Source organism: Pteropus vampyrus, unplaced genomic scaffold, assembly GCF_000151845.1.
Source record: "Pteropus vampyrus isolate Shadow unplaced genomic scaffold, Pvam_2.0 Scaffold417, whole genome shotgun sequence".
Classification (NCBI taxonomy): Eukaryota; Metazoa; Chordata; class Mammalia; order Chiroptera; family Pteropodidae; genus Pteropus; species Pteropus vampyrus.
This window is the reverse complement of record NW_011889198.1, coordinates 652,591-654,946: the sequence shown is the minus strand read 5'-3', so window position 1 is coordinate 654,946 and position 2,356 is coordinate 652,591. Positions and strand designations below refer to the sequence as shown.

Genomic DNA, 2,356 nt, shown 5'->3' with positions numbered 1-2,356 from the left:
TATCTTTATTTGACAGAAGATACCAATACCGTCAAGAAGAGGAAAAGACTCAGATTAACGGTAGCTCTGAGTCACGGACCTGAAACACTTACGTCACAGTATGGGCAAAAGTAAAATGCATTAAGATAGCATTTCATACAGAGAGGCTAAGGTTTTGGACGTCCTGGTCCCGGTCCCGGTCCCGTGGTGACACCGCTGGGAACCGACAGCTCATGTGACGGTCAGGGTCCTTATCACTGATTCCCGATGATCTTCGCAAAAACCCCAGGCGTGCGTGCGCCTTCTGGACAAATTCAGTGAGCACAGGTTACTTACTTCCAGTGAACGCGATCCATCGAGCGTATTTTGTAGCTTCTCTTCGCCAGTGGGAAGCCACCAGCAAACCGCAAGTGACAGTCAATGAAATGATTCCCATGATGATAAAAAACAGCGTGGTGACCCACTCTGGGGGCAGTCGAGGTGGGATGCACGTGCGGTCTCGTCCGTGGATTGTCTGACACTGTCGCACCAGGCCCACAGTGAGCGCTCCTGGGGGAGATGCAAAGGCGGGAATATTTTAGTGGGTTTGGCACGCCCGGGGAACAGTCCCTCCTAGCCCTTAAATCGGATTTCTCTCGACATGGGTCATCCCAGCCCTTAATTCCCCCGAGCCCCGCTGTCACGCACTCTGCCGTACTTGTAACGCAGTCATACTTGGCTTAACATACAAAGTGAACTTAAAAAAAAACCTTCGCTACAGCCATTAAAAGGCACTTCATTTAATCGTGCATTAAACAAATACTTTGCTGAGCACCTGTGTCAGGCACGGTTCTGGGCTCCAGAAAAATAACAGTGAACATGACGGACGCGGTTCCTGCTCTTGATGAGCTCACATACTAGCAGAAAGAAATGGAACCTGTCTATTTCCAGATCCAAGACTCACTGTATATTGTTTTATTTTGGCTGAGGAGAAAAACACTTTGCTGGAAATTGAAGGCAAACTTGAAATATGTCTATGCATAATATACAAGTGGCGTTAAATAATGGATTAAATACTAGAACCGATATATTTTATTAAAGTTAAAAGGTCTAAGAATATAATATACTCAAGAAAATGTTGAGAAAACTAGTGAATTTCTCCATTTGGTAAGTTCAACGATTTTTGTACAATATACAAGTCTTCACAATTGGCAAACCAGTATGGCATTCGGCAGAAAAGCATAAATGCATTAGTGGTAAATTTTAAAGAGCCCCCTCTCTCCTTATCCATTGAAATAACAGAAAAGTGATTTTTGTAAAAATCCAAGTGCTATTTTTATACAAACACGCTCTTGTGTCAAAGGAAGCCCTCTACCAAATTTGGAGTGAGCTAATTTGTAGAAACCTACATGAAGAAGGCGAAAAGTAATTATTTTATCTACTTTCCCGCAGAGAACAATCAGAAATTTCTGGAGTCATTGAAAACATAATAGATTTCTGCATCTGCTGGGACCGAGTGCCCTTTTGGAGGACGGGGAGCTGTCGTGGGGTGGGGGTGCTGGGGGGAAAGGGCTCTCCTGTGACTTGTGTTTTGCCACTGATTCGTTTTTAGAAATAAAGCGATGTGTTCAAAGAAAACGACGTGGGAAATCAGTCGTTCCCCGCAAACCGAGCAGTAGTCGCCCTTTGCCTCTGACGGACTACGTGTGCCGCACGTCCTTCAGCAGATGGAAGGAGACAGCTCGCGGTGACAAGTTGTACCTTTTCCTCTCGAAGCATCTCATAACTGGGCCCACTACGGTGTCCTTGTAGGTGCAACGGCAGGATTCTGGGCTTCTCTCTGGCAGGATGGGGGCGGATGGGGGTGGCAGGGGAACAGAAAGGGAGCTAACCTCCACATCGACGCCCCCCGCTATCCCTCCTTCTAGCTGCCGTTTGGGGCTGAGTGACTTCATAGGCCAAAGAGAAATAAATCCAGGTCAAAGTTTTTGACATTCCACTGCTAACCTTCGCAGTATCGTGGTGATCGCTTGAGACTAGAAAAGGAGGAAGGACGGGCTGAGGAGGCACCGCGGGGCTGCGAAATTGGTCTTAAATCGAAACACCAAAGTTTCCTTGAAAAGAAAACTTGGGGAGAGCGGGGTGTCTCATTACGATAAAGCATTTTACCGTGATTTTAGAAATAAAGATGGCATTCACAGCAGTGCGCAGGGACACCTCACAGGACACTCCTGCTCACTCAGCACACACCTGACGAGTCGCCCTCTGAAGTCACCGTCCCACTTGCCGTGAGAACAGACAGCGGGCATGAAAGACCCTCAGACAAAATGCGACAGTGTGGATTCTGGTGATAGCTGTAACTTTGCTCACGGCTCAGAATACACAGTTTCGCTGGTTA

The 2,356-nt window shown here is 46.9% G+C and overlaps 1 protein-coding gene across 1 annotated transcript in view; it reads right to left on the bottom strand.

The window, feature by feature from the left end:
• Window positions 1–2,356, bottom strand: part of CUNH16orf52 (chromosome unknown C16orf52 homolog) — a 38,484-nt gene that overhangs the window by 5,055 nt on the left and 31,073 nt on the right. Inside the window, exon 3 of the mRNA XM_023523814.1 lies at window positions 316–528. Coding sequence (XP_023379582.1) covers window positions 316–528 — 213 coding nt within the window. The remainder of the gene's footprint in view (window positions 1–315; window positions 529–2,356) is intronic.